Genomic DNA, 26,135 nt, shown 5'->3' with positions numbered 1-26,135 from the left:
CATTTATCCAGGGCTGGGACATGTGTTTAGTTTTCCCGGTCTTGGATGGTGCAATTTTATCAAGGACTGAATTGCAGAATATATTAAAATGTATTAGATACCCATCCACTGATAAAAATGCTATGAATAACAAATCTGACTATGACACGTGATGACTATGGGTGTGTGAAATTGTAGTGCTGTGACACCTGTTTTATTGTCCCTGTACTTTTCCTGTGTGGCTGGGTCTGTGAGGTAGCAGTATAATATGATTGACTGTTGAGTGGGTGTGCGGAGGACATGAGCCAAACCCGCAACGATAAGTTAGAATTTTCATACTAGCTGTTGTTGCATCACAAAAATAGCTTTGAGATTGTTTAAGGTGAGAAATTAAAGGTTGGAGCTTTGGTAGCTGAATGGTTACAGCGCATGCCACATAACCGCATATATATGCACGCACATGAGGAAGTTGGTGGCGATAATGTGCCAAGAAATGTAGCAATTTGTCAAAAAAGATGAAACACGTGTGCAAAAAATGTAGGTTTCAAATTCTTTCAAAAATCAGCTTTGCAAATGTTTTATGATGAAGAAAATGCATTCAATACATTTGTTAGGCTGTAGGATACACGGTGCATTTACATTACATTAAATCCACAGGGTACCTTTTAATCATTAAAATTTCAAAAATGTGGTGAAATTATCAAAATAATTCCTTCTTGTAAATTTGCTCTAACAGAAGAAGACTTTTCTTGGTCTTGAGAAGATGCAGCATTTATTAACTGACACACTGTAACGTTAACCTACACTGTACATTTACTGCCAGATTGACAGCTTACTGCTAACCTTCCTCTGCTCTTCTCCATTCACTGTCACTTTTCTGCCGCTCTCTCTCACTCGCTCCTTGCTCTCTCTACCACACGCTCGCTACGCACATACTGTATGTGGCTGTTTATTAGCCTACAACAAGGAGACAATCTTTGTTTGAGAAAAGGCTGCAGGCAGCAAGACAAAAGACTGCTGAAAAAACAGGAGTGTGGGAAATCCTACATCAGAGCGCAGACGATGACACGACTCTGGTTGCTGCGATCCTCTCTGACCGATCAGTGGTCTGCGGTGTTTTAACTCCACCTTTTAGTATCGTCTCAGCTCACTTGGAACCTCAACAGAGTGGTAACAAAAAAACATGACGGAATGGAGTGGTTCTATTGGTACCATCCACAACTTTTGCCAATGGAAACGCAAAAATAACCGTTCTAATGAGGCTAAAGCAAAATCTGGCCTAGGGCCCCAAATAGGATAAAATCGGCCCTGGCCTGTAAGGTAGGACATCAGTCTAAAGGTTTGGTCACACCACAAAAAGGCAGAGCAGGTTGTATCACAGGGCTAGTTGGTGAACTGCTGTAGCTGGCGAACTATCTGCTAGCTCTAGTCAGTCACAATTATGCCCTGAGCTTCTTTGTATTTTCTCTGTACTAAGCCGTCTACTCCCCTCTGGCATTTTGTTGTTGGGACATCATTTCAGTTAAGAAAAAGTTTTACTGAAGAGGGCAAGAAAGCTGTCCGAGCAAACTAGCTTGCAATGTTGACTAACTTTCACATAGCAAGCTTGTAATGCTTGTAATAAGTTCCCAACATTTTTTCAAAAGATGTATTTGTATAGATTGAACTATACAAAACTATATAACGCAGATTTACTTCGCCCTGCCAGCAAATCCAGTAATCACTGTGATTCCATTGTAATGAATTGATTTCACTACGAAACTTGGCCGTTTTAAATGCTACTGTGACCAGGCCATAACAATGTAGAGTAGGTACAATTTGGAAAATGGTCAGCAGAAATGTAATTCTGACTTCTGATTTAATACTAGAAGGAGAATCAGTGCCGCTGCTAGCCATTTTGGTGCCCTAAGCATAATTCCTTTATTATTTGCCCGCGCGAACAACCGGAACGGACCATCCGGCACGGTGGGGTGTGTGTGTGTGTGTGTGTGTGTGTGTGTGTGTGTGGGGGGGGGGGCACTAGACTAGAGCAATTATTAAATATCTTTCTTGTTCCCCCTTTTTTGTTACATATACATGGCTAAAATGTGCCTAATATTTCTATAGGCTAATGAAATAATACCGGCATTTAAAAAAAAATTTCATTAGGCTATTTTTGGCCCCCTCAGCACTTGGTGCCCTACGCACAGTGCGTGATGCGCGTGGTGGGAGCGGCGGCGCTGAGGAGAATGATCGGTCTCTATGGTCTTCTCTCATTAATTTTACTGTACATCGATTGTCACTGAATATTGTCACCAAGTTAACTACAATGAAACATGAACCACTCTGATTTTCGCATCAGTGACCGTTGTTGTTTGTGAAGTTACATAAAGTATTCCGTGGAAGCTAATTTATTGTTTTATCGTGTGTGTGTGTGTGTGTGTGTGTGTGTGTGTGTTTAATCATATCAGACAAATCATCAGAGGAACTTTCTGGGTCATGTTCACGCTGAACATGCACACCTGGGTCAGAGATGTAACGAATTGCACCCGCTTTTCACACAGTCTCTCTCTCTCTCTCTCTCTCTCTCTCTCTCTCTCTCTCTCTCTCACACACACACACACACTCTCTCTCTCTCTCTCTCGCTCTCTCTCCTGGTCCAGGAATAAACACAAACTGAGAACAGTGTGTGGGGGGAAAGGAGAGGAAGGGCAGGATGTTCCTGGAAAAGGGCCAACGAGCAGATAGTTCTTTCTGCTTCTTGTTGTGAGAAGAAACAGGCTGTAGAAAATGTAAAGTTTTACAAAGCCTGAATTGATTGGTGATTTTACACTTCTTTCTATGACATCTTGAAGCAATCAGTTAGAGAAGACACACAACATGACATAAGCCTGACAAAATTCAAATGAAGCAAAAAATTGTAATGATTTTATTTTAATTGACTTGTGGGATTTCGATAGCATTTTATCGAATGTGAATCCAGTTTTGAATTGCTTATCGAATCCAAATCCTTTCAAATCCCTTATCGAATCGAATCTCTTAGCTAAAAAAATGTACTGTTTTTATTTCATTCAGTATCACCTAAACGACAGGGATTCGGCTGTGCTGAAAGTTTGTGGGGCATTCGCCACATATTTTGTCACTACTTTTGCTTGAATGGAAAACGCTGTTTGCTCCTCACTGCGGGGCTGTGCTGCAGCTGCAGAAGTACAAAACAACACAGTGGAAATAATATTAATTCTACTTTATCTAACATGATGGATGGTAGATAAATATTTAAGCAAGGGCCTTGTCGTTTCCCCCTTTCTCGTGAGTTCCCTCCGGCAAACATTGCATTTGGCAGTTGTTTGGTTGACTTTGGTGAAGTATATCCATACTCTGAACATGGCCGACCACCTAAACTTAAATGTTCTAGTCAGTCAGTCTTGTTAATAGCTGTGTCACTGAGTTAGCGTGTGTTATATATATCACCAGTTTATTTTTCTTTGCAGACGCCTATAGTGTCAGAAAGAGGTGAAAGAGATCGTGAATGAAAGATTCGATAAGCTTAATATATCCGGATATTTTACCAACTTGGAACCCAGATCCAAAATGGAACCAGCTATCGGAACCCATCCCTATTAACCTCTGGCACTGGCTACTTCAAAACTATGCTGAGCCTTTCACAATGCCTGTCTGTACAATAAATATGATGTCATCATACACAGAAGTCACCACCATCAATGCCAAAGAGCTGTTGTGCATCCGCCGCACTAAAAGAATTGGTAAGAATTCAGGTAAAGTTTCGACAGACTGGTGAAGGCTGAAGAGGAAGAGAAGCAAAGTGTAGCAATACAGTGTAATGTTATCTAGCCAAGCAAGCAGTTTTCTGACTAAAACAAGAATACAATCTAATATTTGTACAAACCTGTCCAACCAGGATATACGTGTGTCAGAAAACTGCCTGAAATATATGTCTGCATTTCATCTACTGTATGTCAGCATGCTCATATCCTTCTCTCTTTTTTATCTCTTACTCTGTTAGAGGTAAAGAAATCTGTGAGCAGGATAGAGATGAACAGAGAAAGACATGAACAGAGAGACAGTAAAGGGGAAGGGACACAAAGTGGATTACAGTGGAGTTGCATCATTGTTTGAAAGCACCAAGGCATTTTATTCGCATTATTATTATTTTCTGACTGACAATAGCTGTCAGTAACATGGGAAATTTGGAATTTATTTGAGGGCTCTTGTGTGTACTGCACTTGCACAATGGACCAACCCGAAGAGAAAATCCTGCAAAGCTCGTGCTGCAGCGCAAATGCTCTAAACATAATATAAAAATATGTAAAATATGCATACTGGAAAGGACTTCTAACATAATCTTATACTGTCAGCTGCAGCCAAGTCATTGTAGGTCACAGCTACAGAGGTGTGTTGGGTGTGGTTCGACTATTAAAACCTTTTAAAGGAGCAATTTTACATTTTGGGAAATATGCTTATTCACTTTCTTGCCGAGAGTTAGATGAAAAGATTGGTACTACTTTAAAGTCTGTAAGTATATAATTAGAGCCAGTAATAGGTTAGCTTAGCTTAGCATAAAGACTGGAAACAGAGGGAAACAGCTAGCCAAGCTCTGTCCAAAGTTAACAAAATCCACTTACTTACTGTAAATCTCACTAATTAACACGTTATACCTTGAATTTTTTTTGTCACCATGAGGTTGCCAGGTAACCAGCAGAAACTCCAGGAAGTTTTAACTCTGGTTTTTGCATGGATTAAACAAACAATTTAGCTTTGGGCAGAGCCAGGTTAGTTGTTTCCCCCTAACTACTAGTAATACTACTATAACTACGTCACTTTCACGCTGTCAATCTCTTTTCACATAACAACAAATCCAAACTCTCCACACTGCTGAGAGTTGATATCTGTTTTTTTATATGAAATGAACATGACGTTGCCTTGTACAAAATTACTTGAATTTCTCTGGAAAAATGCACAGAACTACTGCTGCAATGAACAAGATGACCAGAATGGATCAATTTAGTGTTAAGCTACTCTTCAAGCATAGCCAAGGGCATGCGTTTGGTTTCAGAAGTGGGCAGGACACAATGAAATCATGCTTTGTTTTTTTTATACGTGATGATAGATATGTGTAGCTTTACTAAGAAGAACACTGGTCTTTACTGCATTATGTTTGATTGATGTTCAATTCTAACATAATATGCAATATTGAATGTACATTTTTACCTGAAAAACATGCAGACAAGGTGGCATTACTTTTTTCAGGAGTAGTGTCTACAGTCTTCCTCTCAGGCTGAGTATGGCCCCAACAACCTCCACCATCAAGGTAGGGTGTGAGCGTATGTAGCCTGAAAGATGAAACTCAGGGCTAAAAAAAGTCCTAAAGTCACTTGGTGCAGCACTGGCTACTGTTCCCTAATGCTTATTACTATAAGGGGGAGACATGCCTTATGCCCCCCCATTCCCAGAGGAAATGACATGCTTGAGCTGTTAACCAATATTTCTCTCAACTGATAACATGTTGAAAGACTCGTGTCCATTTTCTGTTGTAGTTCCTTCAGTCTTTCCTAATGGAGTAACATGATGTAAATCTTAATTGTAATCTTATCATCCAGTCCCAACAACACATGATCTGCAGTATTCTGGAGCTGTGACCAAGATATCAACATCCCATCAGAAGTAATAGTCTGTGACATAAAGTCCATACGGGACATCCTGCTAACAGGAATGCTAATGTACTGCTCTTCAGGAAATCCCATATACAACATAATCCATGCTCTCCATTAAAACATATGGCTAGTTTATGCATTGCAGAATATATGTATATAGTACATACATATGTCTCTATGTACATCTAAGTTTATGTGTTTGTGTGTGTAAAACACCCAAGCAATGTGGGTCAGAATGGGTAATAGCCTCTTAAGCCTTGAGCTGGCCTAATGCGTAGGTAGTAGGATGCTAATGGATGGCTGTGTTTAAAGCGCACGCTGTACTCATAATGAAACAATGTCATACAGGGCTCACATTTCATTTTACTACCTTTTACAGCAGCTTTTTTTTTTAAAAACTAGTTACACCAGTGAACACAGTCTTACTCTACAGTGGGGCTCTAGCTAGAAATACTGAGGTCATGAGTCAAAGTCTGCAATTTCTGCAAGTTATATTGAAATGTAACAGTTCTTTCAAGGAAATTTCTCTGAAAATCCACAACTGCTTAGAAACTCAGCATGACTAACTGTCTCAGACCTTCATTTCCTATAATTAGTACCAGATTACATAATTCTTTGCAGGAAACTTTCTAAGAAATAATGAAATTATACACCTGTAAAATTAAGTGTTTCTGTTTTATTTCCAAAAATGAAGATAAATGCTGTTTCAAAAGTTTGTAACTGCAATGTAAACTGTGAAAACCATGTATCTCCAAAATGTCAACTTTTCACGAGCTAAGAAATTGGCATATTTAGCTTAACAAGTATTAGAATGTTCTCAACACAGTAATTCCATGCACCAATCAGGATTTAGCAAGAGTTGAGTCAAAATGTGATGACAAATTTGGGGTCGTTTAGTAATGTTGCAGCATTGTCAATTAAATCTGATAAAGCCACACCCACGCAGTCCTGATGAAGCAGAGTTTTTGAGTTTTAAACTCTAAATAATAACTAAAAATGTTTAATTCTGATACTCTATTGTTGCTTATTCAGTCTTTAATATTTAATGTAAAGAGAATTACTTAGTAATATATTATGCGGCACTGAAGCACATTATAAACTCAAATGATTTTGGGCGGAATTTTGATTTACTTTCTTGCAGAGAGTTAGATTTCACAGACACTTTCATGTCTGTGCAGTAAATATGTTGCTGGAGCCAGCAGCTGGCTAGCTTAGTTTAGCACAAAGACTGGAAATGTGGAAATGGCTGGGCTGGCTCCCACCAGCACCTCTAAAGCTCACTAACTAACACATCTCATTTTTTAAAATCTGCACAAATGTAAAAATGACGGCATATTGCCGTTGCTTATTCAAGTTACAGCACATGAATTAGTATATGGTAATTAGTAAATACGTACTCATACATACACAATGTTCTAAGGGGGGTCTACAGTAGTCAATAATGACCCCTAGCTAATTTTTGTTGTTAAGAGGCAGTCTTTGAACTTGAATTGAACTTTGGTTCTCTTTCATATTAGATTAGATTAGATCGTTACGACATCATAAACTACCAGCCATTTAAGAAATCCATGAATTTTTTAAGGTGCCCCAAGTGAAAGGAACTTTATTCTGTCCAAATCAAGTCAAATGCATTTATTTATGAAGCTCTTTTAGGTAACGAGTTTGTTGTGACATGGTTTGCGAAGCAGCAAAGGACATAAATATAGATAAAAATATGACGAGGAAGAACAAGTACGTCCCAAATCTTTCAAAAGACTGTGCCAGTGCTTCTGGCCGCGCTTGTGTGTGTGTGTGTGCGTGCACGCAGCATCTCAGACAGACAGAAACAGTGAGCTGCAGTGGATGCTGCAGTACTAACACAGAATGGATGTCTGATAAGGGACTTCTATTATGGCTTCCAGTGAAGTAGGAGCTGATAATGACATCATTTCAGAGGATAAATAGCATTTATAAAGAACAAGAAAGGTTAATGTGAGCATTTGTAGGCTTTGTAACTGCGGCTCGTGTTCCCCGCTGTGACACGTCAATTCTGAAAGTGGCAAAACTCATATTTTTACAAGTAACCAATCTACTTAATGGCTATTGTTTTCTGAGAGAGGTGGTTCACTCCAGATTGATTTGACTTGACGGGTTTAAGCACAGAGTGTGACACGCACAGTGAAACAATTTTGTGAGTGCATTATCCCAAAACAAACCGGCCATAGTCCAGTCTCACACCTCATCCCAGCTTGTGATTTCCACCACCAACTGCACTCTTGGCTCCCTGATAGTGGATCAGCCTTCCAAAATCCAGTCAAAACTCCCCAGCTCTCTGAGAGCTCATCTCAGTCTTCTCCTCACTCATTCACATCTTCTCTCCAATGTCTTACTATTATGTTGTATTCTATTGTCTGTAGCTCTTATTGGTGTCATTTCTATTGCTTTGTGGAAGTGGTGTCTTGGTAGGTGGATATACTGGGCACGAGCTACGTGTTTAATTTGAAATTAAACAATTGCCGTTTTCTCACACGAAAACACAGAGGATGGACTGTAAGAATGTAAGGCTACATGCCAGTCAACCAAGGGAGACTCCAGGAAGTTACTGCTCCCAGCCAAGAAATAGTCTGACACATAACCCCCCCTTAAAACGGCAAATTGATGTTTTTACAGTTTAGTTTTTGTATGGGTTAAACAAATGAGATATAATGTGTTGTGAGCTTTAGAGGTGCTGGTAGGTGGTTTTGTTACCTTTGGACAGAGCCAGGCTAGCTATTTCCCCCAGTTTCCAGTCTTTGTGTTAAGCTAATCCTGTTAAAAAATACAGCAATGTGTTAGTCCATCTCTCAATACTGAGAGAGATTTCCCCACCTTGTCTGTGGCTCTGAGCCCAAAGCCCACTGGTTCTTTGTGAAGATATGAATCTTAAAAAACGCTTCACAAATATATAGTTTTATTTTTGAAAAAGGCTCAGCAATTTTCTAAAACAAGTGGACTCTGTAGGTTTCAGCAAACTAACAAGAGGAAATAGTGCATTGGTTGGGAACTACATGTGTTAGGGAAACCCAACACAGCGGCGGATTGACCCACCATTGAGTCTGGTTCTGCTCGAGGTTTCTGCCTCTTAAAAGGAAGTTTTTCCTTGCCACTGTCACCAAGTGCTTGCTCATGGTGGGATTTGTTGGGTCTCTGTCAATAATATTATAAAGAGTACGGTCTAGACCTGCTCTATAGGAAAAGTGCAATGAGAACTTCTGTTATGAATTGGCGCTATATAAATAAAATTGAAACTATTTTCAGCTGCAGATTAATCCACATTTGGTGCTCTAGTGAATATTTACAGCAGCAGGACGGCGTGTGTGGGACTGAGTCAAAATATACTACAGTGTGTGTCTTCATAGCATTGAAGGAACATGTCACCCAGTGCAACAGTGTGACTCACTGATGTGTTTTTAAAAGTTTTGGGACGACAATGGAGCTCTATGGCACAGAGGAATACAATATATTAGGCTTTGATACACACACAATGTTTATTAGTAGATCAATTAATTGTTGGTTTTGGTCTTTTCATGAGATTTGTAGACATTAGACAAATGTAGAATATCACTGTACTTATGCTTTAACATTACTTTTCATTAAACTTCTATCACTCTCGACAGCAGTGTATGCTAAAATGCAGAATTAAGTATGTTCCTCCTGAAAACTCAGTGTTTTTCCTTTTAAGAAGCGGATCCTCAGGCTGTCCTCCCTCACTCTTTATCTCCCTCTTCTTTCTGTCTTTGTCTCGCTCTCTTTTCCCCACCATTTGAACCCAGTCAGTTTTATTAATATTAAAAAGGACGGTGGGTCCTCAGGGCTTCCTCCCTCTATCTCCATCCCTCTGCCTCCTTCTTTTCTCTGTCTTCCACTCTCCGTCTCTCTCTTTTGTCTCTGTGTCCCTCACTCTTCTCTCCACTACTTGACACTGCTAAAGGTTAAATATCAATGTTTAGAAGCACTTGGGGCGTCTTCTGTCTCCTGCCGCCTCCTCTGTCTGTGTTTGGCAGCTGTGGATCTTTCTGTAATTCGGTCCTTTCTCAGATGTCAAGTGGTTCATAAACCATCGGCTTTGGGACAGACATGAAGGATACAGTACAAACATACACACACCAGACCAAGACACATTTCAATGAAACACTAAAGGCCCCTATACAAAAGTTGACAATTGAGAGAGAAACATGGTGAAATCTTTGGTCATCAATCCTAAACAGTGGTCCTATCGCACTGTGAGACACGTCCACTGATGGCTGATGTAGAGCTTTGGAGACCAAAGACAGGCTGCATCAAATTCTGACAGTGCCATTGGACTTAAAAAAAGAAAAAAATGTTGTCACTTAATGTTATCCTGGGTTTTCCAAATTGCAAATCTACATTTTTTTTTCTGGTGAAAGGTTCGGCATAGAGCATGAAATGATGCAAAACACACTGTCAAACTCAACATTTAACGCAAAATGTTTGAGTAAAGTTAAGAAAAAACAGTGCAAACACCATTTCCAAAGCTTGTTTTTGTGTTGCTGCATTTTTAAAACTTGAAAGCGCAGCTGGATCATCATCCAGCTGCGCTTTGGTTAATGTTAATGGCATGTCTCTGCTTTCATATACACTTGAAAGCAGCCATGCTAGCGGCGTGGTTCTAGGGATGGCACTGTGGGTTGGTCAGTCAGTTGGTCCACCACTTTGGCTCAGACTGAAATATGTCAACAACTATTTGATGGATTACCATGAAATCTGGTACCGTGAAATTTGGTATAGATGTTTCCCTCAGGATGACTAATTTTGGTGACCCCTTAACCTTTCAGGTCAAAATTTTAATTTGTCCAATACTTTAATTTATGACCCAAAACCTGAACAAATGACATCGGCCTCAGCTATACTTTGTGGTTTTTTTTTGCTAATTAGCAAATGTTAGCATGCTAATACACAAAAATAAGATGGTTACTATGTTAAATGTGATAACCTGCTAAACCTGCATGTTACATGCTGACATTAGCATTTAGCTCAAAGCATCGCTGTAACTAAGTACAGCCTCACTGAGCCATTAGGATGGCTTTGTATTTACATGGCACTGTGATTCAAGAGGCTTTCATCGCACAATTTGACGTACAGTCTGACACAGATTGTGACCAACACTTTGTTAAACCCATCTCGCACAGTGTGACATGTAATCAACCTTAAAGATTACTGTTATTGCATACTGTGCAGGGCATGCACATGCTGGCTTAATCACACATTCCTTATTTCACATACAAAATCACACGTATATGAAGATACACACATTCACCTTTTCTCTATTTATAGCCTCAAATAGTTTGTTTCTACACACCTACATGCACTTCCTGACACCGTCTCTGTCTGTCTCTCACACACAGATCTACTTAGACACACACACACACACACACACACACAGCTGGGTGATATAACAGTGTGTTGACATGTGGCTGTGTGCCGAGCAGGGGTCAGGATTGCACTCTGCAGGTCAGGGCCTCCACATCTGTCACTTCACTCCTCTACTGAATACTGGCCGAGACGGATGGATGAACGGATGGAGCAAGAGAGAATGAGAGAGAGAGATGGAGAGAAAGTAAGAGGGAGGGATGGGAGGAGAGAGTGAAAAAAGTAGAGATAGAGTAGAGGACTGTGGTTGTTCCAGTCAGCTCCTAGGTGTGAATCAGTGTGTATGAATATAAAAACAGCATGCAGCTGGAAAAGAGCCTCGTGTGCATTAAAAAAAAAATCATATTAAATAAGTTCACCTCCATCGAGCATTTAAACGTGTTTCCCTTTTAGCTGAGTCTTAGCTGAGCACACTGACTGCTGTTGATGAGATTTTTGATCATAATGACAGCTGTTTAAAACTGTGAGTTGTCATTAAGCCTGTCTCTGACAAGCATTATGACTAGTCTAGCTAGTGATAAGCTCTCTCATCTGTGTGTGTGTGTGTGTGTGTGTGTGTGAGAGAGAGAGAGAGAGAGAGAGAGAGAGAGAGAGAGAGAGAGAGGAGGGAAAATGTCTATGTGTGCACATGTGTCAAAGTTTCAGTGGCTTTAGTAAGGTAATCTAAGGCTCTGCGTGTGGACGTCTTCCCCTCCGTTCGCTGCAGTGTCAAGTCCCACAGCCCACATCTGGCTGGCTTTAGGTCAGCTCTCAGCCCGACATTCCAATCCAATCGTCCAATCCCATTCCAGGTCACCCACCACAGGACAGAGTAATCACATTATCTGATGTTTCCTGCTTGTAGACTCACATAACATATAGACCCATATATCATAGAATTACAACATATGTTTTGGTTAAAACCAGCAATTATAAGATTGTAGATGCTCCAGGCTACATTAGCCGCTACTAACATAATACACCAGAATCTCCGACTGAACTGTCGGCGGGCAAGTTTTGTGGGTGATGTAGGCTCCAGGTTTTGACAAGGAAGAATGTGTGGAATAAAAAAAAGATGATATCTCGGGTCCTATTGCATAGATTTTGATCTCTTTTTTTTTTAACTGTCCATCTTGAGTCCAACAATGTTACAGGAGTTCAATGTTAAATCGGTGAAGTAAACTTTTAAATCTACACTACTTGATAATGTTAAGTCAAAACATCAACCCCTGAAGGTGGAACTAGAACCTGTGACCTTTTGGTGTCAAGAAAGGCATTCAGGCCGCCCTGCTGGGATGGGAGTCATACATATTGTTACTCAGTGGTTCTCAACCTGGGGGTGAAAAATCTGACGTGTCACAAAATGATTGATAAAGAAGGGATAAAGAAAAAAATCTATTGCAGAAAATTGTTCATTTTTTCTTATTTTCCCCAATTTTTTTTGCTTTATTCTTGTAAAATACTAGATACTTTCACCTCCTCAGGCCTCTAGAAATCCTTCATATGAGATAAATCCATGACCTATGACCACACTGAGGTCATAGCCTGTGATGAGGCTCACAAGTAGAAAAGGTTTGGAACCACTGATGTAGATTATAAGCAATGAAAACTAGTAGGAGAACTTTTAGACAGACTTTAATAAATTCTCTTTCTCAACTTTAGTTATATGGGCAGATAATAACCTGGAGACTTTAATGAAAGCTCTTTTTTAGTCAGATTTTAATGAAGCCATATGTAAATTCAAATCTCCCTAAACTCGCCATTTCTCCTGTCCCGCCATAATGAAGCTCGTCTGCTGACTTTCTCTGTCTTTATGGTTTGATCTGGTGGAGCACTAGAACACACACACACACACACTAATTACTTATACTTTCTTTTTCTCTCTCTCGCTTTTGCCTCACCCTCATCCGACCCACCACCAGTCCCATCCTTCTGGGGTCTGGTACACTCAGCCTGGAACCTGTGCGCCATAGGGAAGAGGCAGTCGCCCATCGACATCGAGACCAGTCACATGATCTTTGACCCCTACCTGACCCCTCTGAGGCTCAACACAGGAGGACGCAAGGTAAGATCTGCCACCATTTAGATCGCCTGACATCTGTCTTTGGATGAAAAATATTTCTGAACACATCCTCAGGGGCTTGATCCGTGACATGTCCTTTGACACTTTCAGGCTGACGTTTGGAGACAGAACTCATGAAACGTTACGATACAAGCAGGACTGTCCTTCTCTGACAGCCCTGAGCTTTAATACATCACAGTGGCTGAGAACAGAACAGGACACATTCTCTAAATCAAGACACAGAGAAACTTCTGTCTGACAGAGTATGAGCTTTTCATCCATATCTGAAGGCTTTAAAATTCCCAGCTGCATTTGACTGCACTAGGCTCAGGATTACAATTTTAGCCCTTCACACAGCAATCACAGTTAATCTTTACAGGAAAAATCCTCTCTAAAGCACCCTGAATCACTGTTAAAACACAGCTTTTGATGATGTTGTACATTGCATCCTGGATTAACTTTGGTATTTAGTAGTGTATTCTAGTTATTGGCCATATTTAGATGAAGTGATGTCATACTGAGGTATTTTCAGCTCAAGGAAAGGGAAACTGGCTACAGCTGAAAAAGTCACCTACAAGCCCTAATCACAAATATAGTTATACTGACATGCAGTGACTTTGGAATCATAAGGCTCTATCTGGTTTTGAGATATTGAAGTTCAAAGTTTACACATCCTTGATAGCAAAACTGATATACGGTAAAGCTAAATAACAAGTACCCTTAATATACTTGTATAATATCAAATCAAAATCCTATCATAATTTAAATTGGGGGTTTTCCAGATCGGGTGGATTTCAGATTGAACCTTCTGATACTGAGAACTAATTTCCTGCTTGGAATTATAAGGTTCTGTGTGCCAAATCAGAACAGAAAGTAATAGTTTTGTTGAAAAATGTAGCCAGTTTAATACACAAAATCAAATGTTTAATTCCTGAAGGGAATTATGATAAAATTTATCAGGGCACAGACAACTACAGAGGCCCCGTAAGGTCATTGTTTCCCCTGAACTTTGGCGTTCCCTTGCAATAAATATTGCATTCCCTCTGATTCATAGAGGAATCGCACACAAACACACATAAAATATTCTTATGGACCAGGGGGAATGCAAAACGTACTCCATTACTCCATAGACGACAATTCAGTTCAAGATTTTCCCTGACAGATTTCAGAATCAGAATCAGAATCAGAAATACTTTATTGATCCCCGAAGGGAAACTCTTTGTTACAGCAGCTCGCCTTTACGTCAGTGCACACAGGAGAAAGTACTAGCAAAATATATAATACAATACAAATATAATACAATACACTATAAAAACTATAAAAACAGGTCAGAAAATAAATTAAGTGCCAGGTGGGTATAAGTATAAAATAAAATAAGTGTGAAGTACCAAGTGGGTTTACCTGATGATGATAATACGGTATAATAATACAATGTAATAATATCAGTAATAAGTAGTGGTGCATATAGGCCTACTGTCGATTTGAACTGAAGGTTTACTAATATCGCAAAATAATACTACTAATAATAATACATTCTTTAAAATGCTACATTTTTGTTCTGTTTGTTTCTGTCTCTCTGATTGCTATTTGTCTTTTTGTTGCTTTTCTGGTTTCCTGTTTCAAAAACAACATTTTGGCCTGGACAAGCTTAGGTCAGCTTAGGAGTTAGCATCCGATCACAAAAGTGCTCAGCACCTAGCTAGCTAGTAATCGGAATTTATCTCGGATTCCAACATATTAAAATGTTTGCCATAATTGTTGTCATCTCTAAAGCAGTGACAGTAACTTCAGTTACTAATAACATTAATTCTTACTAACTAAACAGCAGAATGAGCTGTTTAATTAACATTAGCAAGCTAGCTGTCTAGCTAATAGAATTTGAAAAGCTAATATTTACAAGCAGGCTATAAAATAACTCTCAACTTAGCTGGCATTTGTAACAGTGCCATTCACACTGTTTTTGATAAAATCCTCAATTTTGAGGTTTTAAAACTTAAGATTGAGCTACTTTTCTTGTTTATTCAGCTCGTTTAACCTCGGTCATAGAGCAGTAAGGTGACATGGTAAAGAGTCAAAATTTGATTAGTTCTCCTTTTTACATTCTAAGCATTGATTTGTGCTTTGTAGGTAGAACCTTATAGAACCAAGTCAGAGAATGATTTTGGAAGAAGATTTTCTGATTTCAGGGCGATTAATGCATAAATGTCAAAGTAAATCTTCAAGTCAGACAGAACCTTATAATCCTAGGGTCACAATATTGTGTTAAACATCACAGATTGATCATATCTAACAGATGAAAGTAAATGAGTGGGTGGGATTTTTCCAATAGTTAAAAATCCTAAATAAGTCATCATAAATGGTGATATACTACTGTTTAGACAGAACAATCATTGCAACATGACACGACTCATTTTTGACATCTACAGCCTCAGTTTTCACTTTTTCCTTGAGAGAAGTTTACTGTCTTTAAAATAAGACTTTTCAGTGTCACCTACAAAATTATCACAGCTGTTAGAGTCCATTATTTCTAATGATCCATCCTGAAAATGAGCTAGACTTCAAACTGAAGGCACATTTTACCATAACAACATCTCTTCCTTTGATATACAAGAAAATATGAGTCATAAATCATTTCAGAACATCATGTCTTTATGAAAATTTGATCATGGCAGGTTGCTTTGATCCTGGCGAGGAACAATATGGTGCTTTGCTATTACATTTTAATATTTCCATAAGAGAGATTTCCTAAATCCAGATGTTCTCTCAAAATAGGTTTAAGGTTGGCTTAAGTTTGAGATGATGACGATTATAGGTGTTACATAACTGTCAAGAAACAGATGAATGTTTGAATATTGACTACCATAAAACATACTCAATACCATCTTGAAGCTTTTTTACTTCATAACTCCACACAGAAAAACATTCTCTCAAGACACACACTGCCTTATTTGTATACATATAACAATAAAAAAAATATTGTTAGTTAAATAATTAAAATGGAGTGTAAAAAGAAATATAAAGGGGTGACCTGGTAGCTAACCTGTTAGAGTGTACACACCATGTACAAGGCTGAGTTCTTACCGCAGTGGCCAGGATTCAAATCCAGCCCGTGGCCCTTTGCTGCATGTCACCCCCCCATTTTTCCCACCACATTACCTATTTTTATGACTTTACAATAATAAGATGGGTGTGTCCATGCGTGTCCAGAGCAATAACAATAATAATGATACAATTCCACAATGCTGGGAAGGAAAAAAATTGTCAAAATCAAAGCACCAGAGGCAGAGAAATCCTGACTTTTAGTCGCTCCAAAAAGGCTGGATCCTACGCTTCCCATAATGCAACTTCATTGCATCTTTCATTAAACCTTCCATGCCTGCTAAATTCCCACATCTTTTAAACTCTGCTCCTGTAGTTTGCAAGCCAAGCTTTCTGTTTTGAAAGTCTTGATTCTGAATTTGAAGTCTCCAAGTCCAAGCTGAGATAACCCTGATGACATCACTATGACATCATCAGAGTTATTTTAATAAGCTTGCCAAAGCTCCTCCAAAGGCACAGAAGACATTATACATCTGTTTCCACCAGCTGTTATATTCTTTATGACAAGTAAACTTATGTTGATGTGCAGTTAAGAGTGCCCCTTTAAATTCACACTAATTACTGCAATTTAATATACTGTATGTATATTTATGTTCAGCAGGTTTGTTGCATAATGTGTCACTCACCAAGTATTTAAAAGACTGTAGGCAAGGGTTGATGGAGGGAGGGATGATTACACACCTAATAGCACAACTGTAATAGAAAGCCTCCACTTCATCTCTTAAATGACAAAGCCAGGCCACTCATCCACTTAGCTCTCACATTTTAGCGAGCCTCTCATCTCAGGTTCTGGTATAAAGAGCGGTTACATTTGATTCTAAGTTCTAAAATCAAGCTTTCAAGACCCTGCCAGCTCAAAGACTAAAGGTGTTATACATTAGTGATGTGCGGATCGGCTCTGATGTCATCCGAATACGCATATATGCATAAATCATCCACCCGCCACCCACCCGAAAAAAATATTTTCTCCAATTTAGAGACCTGCACCCACATGGACATTTCACTATACCTCTACTGGTCCCTGTAGACTATATTGTCTTTTCAAATTATGTCGAGCAGTGCGAGCTTTCCAGGTGATTTCTTAATTGTGTGTTGTATTGATGTATGAGTGTTTTCTTTAACGATTTACTTTAATGATTAGAGAGGCTGCTCTTAGTCATTTTAAATGTTTCCACGCGCGCATTAATGTCACAGCAAATATCGTAGGACATTTAAGCAGCAAAACTAACGTTGCATAACGTTCATGAAATGAACCTGGACTGTGAAATTGTGTGTGACCTTTTGGATGTGTAGAAGAACACAGAACAGTATTTGACAGTGGATCCTGAGCGATCCTGCTGGCGTGTCGGGAGATTTAAATAATCAATGAAGTCACACTGCTGTGCATCGTGTGGAAATGCTTACAGCATCTCTCTTAATTGGGAGATGCTTCACCCTATTTCACCCACCCGCAAACCGTCCGCTATTAATCAGAATGTTAATTTTTATGACACGGCCCCCCTGACCCTCTCTTTTGTTACATGCTAATACCACACTTCTATTATTTTCATTCCTAGTGGCTAAATCTTTCCCACAGCCCACACAGAAACCTAGAGGGAACATTAGCCCCATCGTTGACCTCTTCAGAAGGTCCTATCCCTGAGACTCGCTCATGGTGATGAGGGGTAAGAAGTGCCACATGGTGAGCTCCATGTACTTCTCCGAGAGAACAGTGTAAACCACTAATCATGGCCGCCGTGGCATGTTGCGGTTCAGACGAGGATGCTACAAAATCAGATGAGTGGCAGTAGAAGCTCAGGCTCTGCTAATCCAAACCACTGGAGAATGTAGGTCGACCTGGGCTAATGAAATATCTGGATTGCTGAAACACTGTGCCAGAGATCATTTAAATACATTTGCATGGAGTTTTTGTTAATATGCGTGTAAATGCACACTGCAGTTCCCTTCGTGGTCTAATTTGTTGCAAAAATAGAGCAATTTTAATGTGTTTGTAATTTCTTTGTGTATGTGTGATTGGAACTATGGCAAAGTACATGTGTACTCTTAAAATAACAACTTACCATTAACATAATAATGATTTGTAAAAATGAATGCAGATAAATGTAGGTCATAGATGTGAAATATGAATAATTAAACGTAAAAACTGTTGTTTATGTAACATTCCCATTCACAAAGTCATCTCATATTGTGCAGGGTTAGCCAAACACATAGACATCTTACAGTACTAGATGGTAAAATCTAGGTACAAATGGCTGGTGTATAAACTGAAGAAGTTTATTTTTGGAGCTCTAGCCATTGAATCTATAATCTATAAATGTAGGGGAGTAGAAACTTCAACATTTCCTACTGACACTGTAGTTTAGTCGAAGTATAGTAGCATGAAATAGAAATACTCAAGTCAAGTGCAAGTAGTTCAAAATTGTACTTACTGTACAATACCTGAGTAAATGCACTTTTTACTTTCCACCACTGCTTGTAACACAGCAGCAGCCACTTGCTTGTGAATAGCAGTTAGCATTAGCAACAGCTTTCTGTTTGATTTGAAAGACTTGAATATGATCCTTTGATAAAATCGGGTGTTATAATGATGTGATTTGTTCAGCTCTCTGCTTGGATCAGAGATTGAGACATTAACAGCCTGCGACTTTACGCTGTAAAAACTCTTAGCACCTTTCCATTCCCCAGATTCCAGTCCAAAATGGTTTCAGACAGAGTGGTGTGTTCAGTCGGGCTCCGGGGGGGCCTTAATCCAGCCATGCATAAAATCCTCAATCCATGTTGTTTACCTCACCAGGCTTAACTGGACCTGTGGGATGGTTTATTGCAGGATGTGTGCTTCCTTATTTAACAGTGGGTCAGAGTTTCAATTGTTTTGTTGCAGCCAGACCAGCTTTTTATTGGAAAATCATGCAGGATTTTCTTTGAACTGCTTTCATGAACTGTGAAACTATGAGCTATGGCGTTCCCAGTATTTCTATATTTCTGATGTGGGATGGTTTTAGCACAGTTGGTTGTGCTCTTTCATTTATTGATTCCAAATAATGTTCTTCCAAGATTCAACTCCCCAATTAGATATATCCTGAGGTTATTGAAGATATACAGCTGTTCTTTAACCCAGACTCTTGCCTTGTAGGTTGTTGTCCCTACTCAGCAGTCTCCAAAATAACTCTGATGATGTAAAACTAAATAATAATAATAATCTAATCTCAAAGGTCCACTTAGTAGCTTTTCAAAGCTTCCAACTGGGGGTGTAGAGTTCGAAAGACATGGGCATCCACCAGGCACAGAGGGTCTAATGAAAGATGCCATCAAGGTGCATTATAGGAAATGTAGAATCCAGTGTTTTTGGAGCTGGATTCAATTCAATTCAGTTTTATTTATATAGCGCCAATTCATAACATAAGTTATCTCATTGCACTTTTCCTATAGAGCAGGTCTAGACTGTACTCTTTATAATATTAATATTATTATTATTTTTTATATTATTTAAATCTATTTACAGAGACCCAACAAATCCCACCATGAGCAAGCATTTGGCGACAGTGGCAAGAAAAAACTTCCTTTTAAGAGGCAGAAACCTTGGACAGATCCAGACTCAATGGTGGGCGGCCATCTGCCGTGTTAGGTTTTAAGAGAGAGGTTTTAAGAGAGAGAGAGAGAGAGATAAAGAGAGAGCGAGAGAGAGAGAGAGAGAGAGAGAGAGAAGTTCAGAGATAGAGAGATTATTATTATATTAATAATAAATTAATATGACAATATTAGTAACAGAGCCAATAACAACTGTAGGAGCAGCTGTCGAGACTGGGGCAGCAAGTGGCTCCCAACTACAGATCCAGTCTCTGCAGCTACGGAGGTAGAAATACCTGCTGAAAGCGACAGAAGGAGAGAGGAGAGAAACAATAAAGCACAGAACTACGCATGCAGTAATGGGATAAAAATGCATACAGATGGAGAGCGAGAGAAGGAGAGATGAAAGAGGTGCATCATAACTAAGGGATGGTTCAGGGCTCACCCAAGCCAGCCCTAACAATAAGCTTTATCAAAGAGAAAAGTCTTAAGCCTACTCTTAAATGTGGAGATGGTGTCTGCCTCCCGAACCCAAATTGGGATGTGATTCTACAGGAGAGGAGCTTGATAACTGAAGGCTCTGGCTCCCATTCTACTTTGGAGACTCTAGGAACCACAAGTAATCCTACATTCTGGGAGCGCAGTGTTCTAGTGGGGTAATATGGTATTATTAGATCTTTAAGATATGATGGTGCCTGACCATTAAGAGGTTTGTAGGTGAGGAGAAGGATTTTAAATTCTATTCTGGATTTTACAGGGAGCCAGTGCAGAGAAGCTAATATTGGAGAAATATGATCTCTTTTCCTAGTTCTTGTCAGTACACGTGCCGTTGATTGACAGATATAATTGGGTATCATCCGCATAACAGTGAAAGTTTATGGAGTGCTTCCTAATAATATTGCCCAGAGAAAGCATATATAAGGTGAACAGAATCGGTCTAAGCACAGAACCTTGCGGAACTCCGTGACTAACCTTGCCGTGCACGAAGGACTCACCGTTAACATGTACAAACTGAGGTTAATCTGATAGATAGTATTTAAACCAGCTTAGTGCGGTTCCTGTAATGCCAATTACATGTTCCAGTCTTTGTAATAGGATGTGATGGTCAATGGTGTCGAATGCAGCACTAAGATCTAACGTTGAATCAAATTTGGTGGGTTGTTTGGTTGCTGTCAGTCAAATCTGATCCAACCAAAGTTTTTTATTGTTAAACTCTTTATGAATAATAATTTCAGGCACTTTATGTAAAATAAATAAATAAATAAAAATAATAATAATATTCAGCAATCTAACAGGGCTGGTAGATGAGACCCAAGTGCAAACAGAAGGCAGGCAGAGGCTGAAACAGACAACAGTCCATTTTGGAAAACTCTAAAAACTGACAAAAAAATTATAGGCTGAGTAGCAGAGAAAAACATCTTGCTAAACAAGCAACACAGATAGGGACCATAGGAAATGCCCACAAAAAGTTGCATCTGAAGTGACGTTTTTTAAATGTCGGTTTTGTTATGCTTGGCCTGCACTATGATTCGGACTGATAATGAGGATATGGAGTGGAGCGAATGCTGGCACTGGCTTTATTTCCAGACTTTGCTAAATTACACAATCCATATGTGCAGGTGGTGAAGATGTGCCGGGTGAGTCGAGGTGAGAAGGCAGAGTGTGTGCGCCACGGTGGTGACTACTTACGCTCTGTTCTGCAATTCTTTAATGCTATTTGATGTTTTCTTGGATTTCTACAATCGATGATGATTTTATCAGTTATAGTGCACTTCATGAGCACCGCTGGGCGCTCTGGTCGCTGGCTGCTCGCTTATATCTTTTACACATTGAAAGATGCATAACGAATAGTTACGGTTCACTACAAGCGTAAGTACAAATAACATTGCTGGTTTGAAATGTTTATGATAACGTGGATCTGTAATTAACATTTGATACTAATTAGGTCTATATTATAATGTGTGAGGGGCATTATTATACAATCTGGCTTCAATTCACCACCTCACCATCTGCGTCGCTAATTTCCTCTGTCTCCAAAATGTGCGTTCACATGGGTCAGAGTTTACTTACAGGTGCGCACATTCTCCTGTCAGGTTTGTTTTTATAGATCACAACGCGTACGCCTCTTTCAGGCCCCGTTTTGTGTGTACGCAACAATTATAAATGAGACCCCTGGGCACCATGTGGCTATCTGTACCAAATATTATGGCAATGCATCCAAGCACCTAAGCTGCAGCACTTCATCAGTCCCAAGACCTATCACAATGAACTGACTGAGTGGGAGTGCCAACTGATCAGGCTTCTGGCCAGAGTTGAACTAATCACTTGCCATTTTTATCCAAAGAGTGTCACATTACCATGTGTGCATAAATTTGACTGTGGCTGCACCTGGTGGGAGGATTACTGCTAACTCTGCCAGTGTTAACCCTCTGAGCCTCACAGGACCACAGGGTTTGTGAATGTGATTTATCATTATTACTGCTATGTGTCACCACATTATAAATACATTGCTATAATGTTAAGAAATATTTGATTAATATAATCAGCTACAGGCAAGGCCTAATCCTAATCTGGAGTTTTTTGTCTCATGTAGCACATGATTTCTTGGTTTTAAAACCTTCAAATAGCGAATTCTTTTGTGTCTTATGTGGCATGTCTGCATCTGAACTATTTGACTGACTGTCAATGTTCTTCAAAAGAGAAATTAATCAGGGCTCTTTACAGGAAGGAGTACAACTGTAGTAAGAGTTAAATCCTCAGAGTATTCTTTCATGATTAAAGCTCTTGTGCATCTGCTGGCGAGAGCACATAGCATGGCCATCTGTCCTGGTGAGTGTGTGCGTGTGTTTGTGTGTGTGTGTGTGTGTGTGTGTGTGTGTGTTTGGGAGTATGCTGAATAGAGGGTGGGAGATGGAGAGAGGGATGGAAAATGTGTACGGTCGTGAGATTGTGTTTGTGTGTGAGAAAATGATATCAAAGATCGGGCAAATGTAAGCGCATGTGTTTGTGCGACTGTGGATTGCTTGTGGGTGTATGTATAGGTTGTAGAGTCAAAAACAAAATTGGACACCTTTGACTTTGTGTGTGTGTGTGTGTGTGTGTGTGTGTGTGAGTAGTGTGCACCTCTGTGTTATCCAGTTATCCAGGCCAGCCTCTCTCGTGTTTTAGCTTCTTGTGAGTGAGTTTCCTCAGAGGTTGTTGCACAACAGATTGGCTGTTTTGGCTCATGTTGTCAGCAACCGATTTCTTTGTTGCCAGGAAATTCACAGGCCACATTTACATACAGTTTTACAGTGATCCTCACTGTTTTCACACATTCATGAAGATGCACAGGCATACATAAATAAGTACTGCACAAAATAAGCTGAAGAGTTTGTACATGAGCTTGTACATCTGGCATCTCAGTAAGTACAAATATGATACTTATTAAAGGCCTGTGCGTCTGTTCACACGCCTGTTGCTCTGAACAGGGGCTGAATTAGTGATTTAGGGGCCAAGGGCAAAGTCAGGTATGGGGGGAACTGAATCCCAGCTTCCACCCAGTATGGAAGCATATAAGGGACTACATTCCAATGATAAGGTAAACTTGAAAATGAAAATGTAATTCCACAATAGCATTATAATTTTCATATGTGTATGTTTTATTTGAGTAAATATTAAAATTAAAATGCAATAATCCAATTTTAATTTTCACATACTTGTATGGGTGTTTTATGACTATATTAAAATATAAATGGGAAAAGCTGTTTGACATTTTCATTTTCAAAGTTGTAACCCACCGAACAATGGACAATACTCCTGTATAAAATGTCTAAATGAAATCTAAACAATGTAATCTGATTTTCCATTTATGCAAGTCAAAATGAAAATGAAATTTTCGAACAATTTGAAAATGAAAACGGCGTTTGACATTTCATTTTCAAAGACTTAACCTGCTGTACAGGGGACAATATTCAAATGCAATAAGCAAAACATTGCCCCAAGTCTTTGCATTTACATTTACATGTCACCAGGCTCTTTTGGGGTCAACATGAATGTGAAAATGTAATCTGCCAGCGCTCTCATCAAGGCGGGTCTTCAGATAGGACGTCACTTGCTTGAACATCTGCTGCTTTGCTCATGTGCGTAGTCCGCTTGTGGCAGAAAGGCGAGAAGGCGGCTGGCCCTCACTGACTACTGGATTACTGAACAAAAACACAACTTTACAACTGTATTCACTGATTTTGGTGAAACTAGTGATATGGGCCACTGAATTTGATTAATTTACTGTTAATCAGACCAGAAATGAGACAAAAATCAGGTTTGAAAAACGATAGATGCCACAGCGTTTCTGGTGGCCGAGCCTCAAAGGTTACTGTACAAAAACATACAACTTTTATAAGTTTATTCACTGATTTTGGTGAAACTGGATGATGATGATGATACTTTATTGTCAGATCAATGTCTGAAATGTTTCTTGCATCACAGCAGCTCCATTTGCAACATCACAGAGATCATATTTTATGGAGAAAATATTTTCTGGATTTCCCTCTGATGTCCTCCGGCAGCTCTGCCTCAACTCTCTGTGATTTACAGAGTTTCCTGATGGATAGATAGCTGTACTTGTTGCTAAGTAACCACTAACTGCTGCATAACTAGTTAGCGGTCCTATAAGCTGACTCTGCCCAGACTGGGAGCACAGAGCACCGACTGAGTGATGTTGTTTACACCATTAGCACAGGAGCTTTGGACTGCTGAGAGGAGGATGTTTTCAGGGCCGACACGGAATACAGTATGGAGGTGATTTACAGCGGCTCCGACCAGGACTCTGATGACGAAGACACGGTAACGTTACCGAGGTGCTTTTCTAGCCGGGTTTTACTCCTTGCACCCCAGGGCCACTCAGACCTCCGGAGGTGGGCACTGACTGATGCCCGACTCCTCTCTCGCTCCTCAATCGCTTGATGCCCCTCCTGTTCCTGCCTGAACCCGCCGTGTCGTCGGCGCTGTCAGAGTCCTTTCATGGTGAAAAGCAGGCCATCATAGAGAGGGGGGACACGATGTCATTTAAATATGGGGATAACGATGCACGTTCTCTCCTGGAAGACATTTATAGTGTTACACTCAGTTGTGCCCATGAAAAGTGCCACAAATAGTTGTGTAAAGAATGAAAATGGCCAATCACGGTGTGAAGTGGCTTTGAATGTCTGATTGTCGGTTTCGGACAGTTACAGAAATTGTCAGACACAGCCCCTCCTCAAATCCGACTTCAAAAAGACGTGGGGGCAGAGGTTTCCAAAGCTATTTGACCATCCGACAAGGAGTTCTTATGAAGTGTATTGGCAGCTTAAGACTGTCGTGAAAGAGTCTAATTTTCTTTCAGCTCTGGCAGCCCTTATCTCTATTGCAAAACTGGTCTGATATTTGCTAAAATGTTGATCAAGCAGCAGATGTCAACCTACACAAAGTGACGCATTCACACTTTCAGTGAGCACTTCCTTGTTTCTGAAAGGTCAGTAAGGTTTGAAGGTTGGTGTCAGGTGATCTGTGCACATTTTCTTTGGCTTGTTCTTTTTGGAAAGAGGCAACAGCAGAAGGTGAGGTGGTGAAATGCTTACTTAATCCACATTAACATACTCACCTGCCCATTATGCATTCAATATTTACTCTGTTTGTAGGCTGCTCTCAGTCATTTTGTACAAGCAGAAAACATAGTTTTAATGGTGGATGCTCATTAATGACCAATCAGCAACAGTATCACCCTGCAGTCTATTATATGTCAACTTGTGACCATGCTGCTCTGCAAAAGGCCATCAACTTCATTTACATCTGACGCACTGACAGTGACCTTCACATTCTCAGCAAAGAGATGCTACGAAGAGGTGTGATAAGATCTCCAAATATGACAAATGACTGTCTTCACAAAGACTTTGAATGCTCTGCAGCATGCTGACATTTTACTAATAGATTGGACAGTACACGTGCATGTGTGTGTGTGTGGGTGTGCGTGTGTCTGTGTGTATGTGTTGTGAAAGTGACAGTTCATTAGTCATATCCTATCTCATGGACTGACTCCAGTACACAAAGGCACACACACACATTCACACAGAGAGACATGCACACACCTACTCAGTCACACAGTAATTGATCCGTGACAACAGTTTCTCATTAACTAACCCAGAGACAATTTGGAGATCTTTATTAAATTTCATTTAATTTTGATGTGGCATTAAATAATAATATCCAGAGAGTTCTGTTAAAGGAGAGGCTGAGTTTGATCTTCAAGCCCAAGGGACAAATAACACTATTCTCTGTGTTTGTAATTAGTGATTGTGTTACATTTGCATCATCCATTTGATCTGATTTGAACTTTGCCTTGAAGAGCTTGGGAGTGCCAAAGTATCTGCTCA

General features: G+C 39.8%; 1 protein-coding gene across 1 annotated transcript in view; it reads left to right on the top strand.

The window, feature by feature from the left end:
• Nucleotides 1-26,135, top strand: part of LOC122869265 (carbonic anhydrase-related protein 10-like) — a 98,408-nt gene that overhangs the window by 31,965 nt on the left and 40,308 nt on the right. Inside the window, exon 3 of the mRNA XM_044182083.1 lies at nt 12,941-13,083. Coding sequence (XP_044038018.1) covers nt 12,941-13,083 — 143 coding nt within the window. The remainder of the gene's footprint in view (nt 1-12,940; nt 13,084-26,135) is intronic.

The sequence above is a fragment of the Siniperca chuatsi genome, linkage group LG21, assembly GCF_020085105.1.
Source record: "Siniperca chuatsi isolate FFG_IHB_CAS linkage group LG21, ASM2008510v1, whole genome shotgun sequence".
Lineage (NCBI taxonomy): Eukaryota > Metazoa > Chordata > Actinopteri > Centrarchiformes > Sinipercidae > Siniperca > Siniperca chuatsi.
The sequence above is the reverse complement of the archived record's forward strand: the minus strand, read 5'-3'. Positions and strand labels throughout refer to the sequence as shown.